Source organism: Palaemon carinicauda, chromosome 5 (genome assembly GCF_036898095.1).
Source record: "Palaemon carinicauda isolate YSFRI2023 chromosome 5, ASM3689809v2, whole genome shotgun sequence".
NCBI lineage: Eukaryota > Metazoa > Arthropoda > Malacostraca > Decapoda > Palaemonidae > Palaemon > Palaemon carinicauda.
This window is the reverse complement of record NC_090729.1, coordinates 153,680,169-153,681,151: the sequence shown is the minus strand read 5'-3', so window position 1 is coordinate 153,681,151 and position 983 is coordinate 153,680,169. Positions and strand designations below refer to the sequence as shown.

Below are 983 nucleotides of genomic sequence, written 5' to 3'. Positions count from 1 at the left end.
TGACGTAGTCAACTTGTAGATTAAATGTAAAATGTATGCGCCTCTGTCAAACAGTATATTAGTAGCAACAACCTGTAAAAGACAGCAGCAACCTGACACGCTAGCAGTTCCACCAATCAAGAATCTTCATTTGTTGTAGTCAACTTGTAGATTAGGTATAAATTGTATGTGCCTCTGTCATACAGTATATTAGTAGCAACAACCTGTGAAAGACAGCAGCAACACGCCAGACAAGAAGTCCCTCCAATTAAGAATCTTCATTTGATATAGTCAAATTGTAGATTAAATATAAAATGTATGCGCCTCTGTCATACAGTATATTAGTAGCAACAACCTGTAAAAGACAGCAGCAACACGCCAGACAAGAAGTGCCACCAATGAAGTATGAAATGTATGCGCCTCTGTCATACAGTATATTAGTAGCAACAACCTGTAAAAGACAGCAGCAACACGCCAGACAAGAAGTGCCACCAATGAAGTATGAAATGTATGCGCCTCTGTCATACAGTATATTAGTAGCAACAACCTGTAAAAGACAGCAGCAACACGCCAGACAAGAAGTGCCACCAATGAAGTATGAAATGTATGCGCCTCTGTCATACAGTATATTAGTAGCAACAACCTGTAAAAGACAGCAGCAACACGCCAGACAAGAAGTGCCACCAATGAAGTATGAAATGTATGCGCCTCTGCCATACAGTATATTAGTAGCAACAACCTGTAAAAGACAGCAGCAACACGCCAGACAAGAAGTGCCACCAATGAAGTATGAATTGTATGCGCCTCTGCCATACAGTATATTAGTAGCAACAACCTGTAAAAGACAGCAGCAACACGCCAGACAAGAAGTGCCACCAATGAAGTATGAAATGTATGCGCCTCTGTCATACAGTATATTAGTAGCAACAACCTGTAAAAGACAGCAGCAACACGCCAGACAAGAAGTGCCACCAATGAAGTATGAAATGTATGCGCCTCTGTCA

At 41.1% G+C, this 983-nt stretch overlaps 1 protein-coding gene across 1 annotated transcript in view; it reads left to right on the top strand.

Annotated features, from left to right (window-relative positions):
• The first annotated feature begins 293 nt into the window (after window positions 1–293).
• Window positions 294–983, top strand: part of LOC137641210 (uncharacterized) — a 1,203-nt gene continuing 513 nt past the window's right edge. Inside the window, exon 1 of the mRNA XM_068373646.1 lies at window positions 294–983. This exon is cut by the window's right edge and continues 513 nt beyond it. Coding sequence (XP_068229747.1) covers window positions 294–983 — 690 coding nt within the window.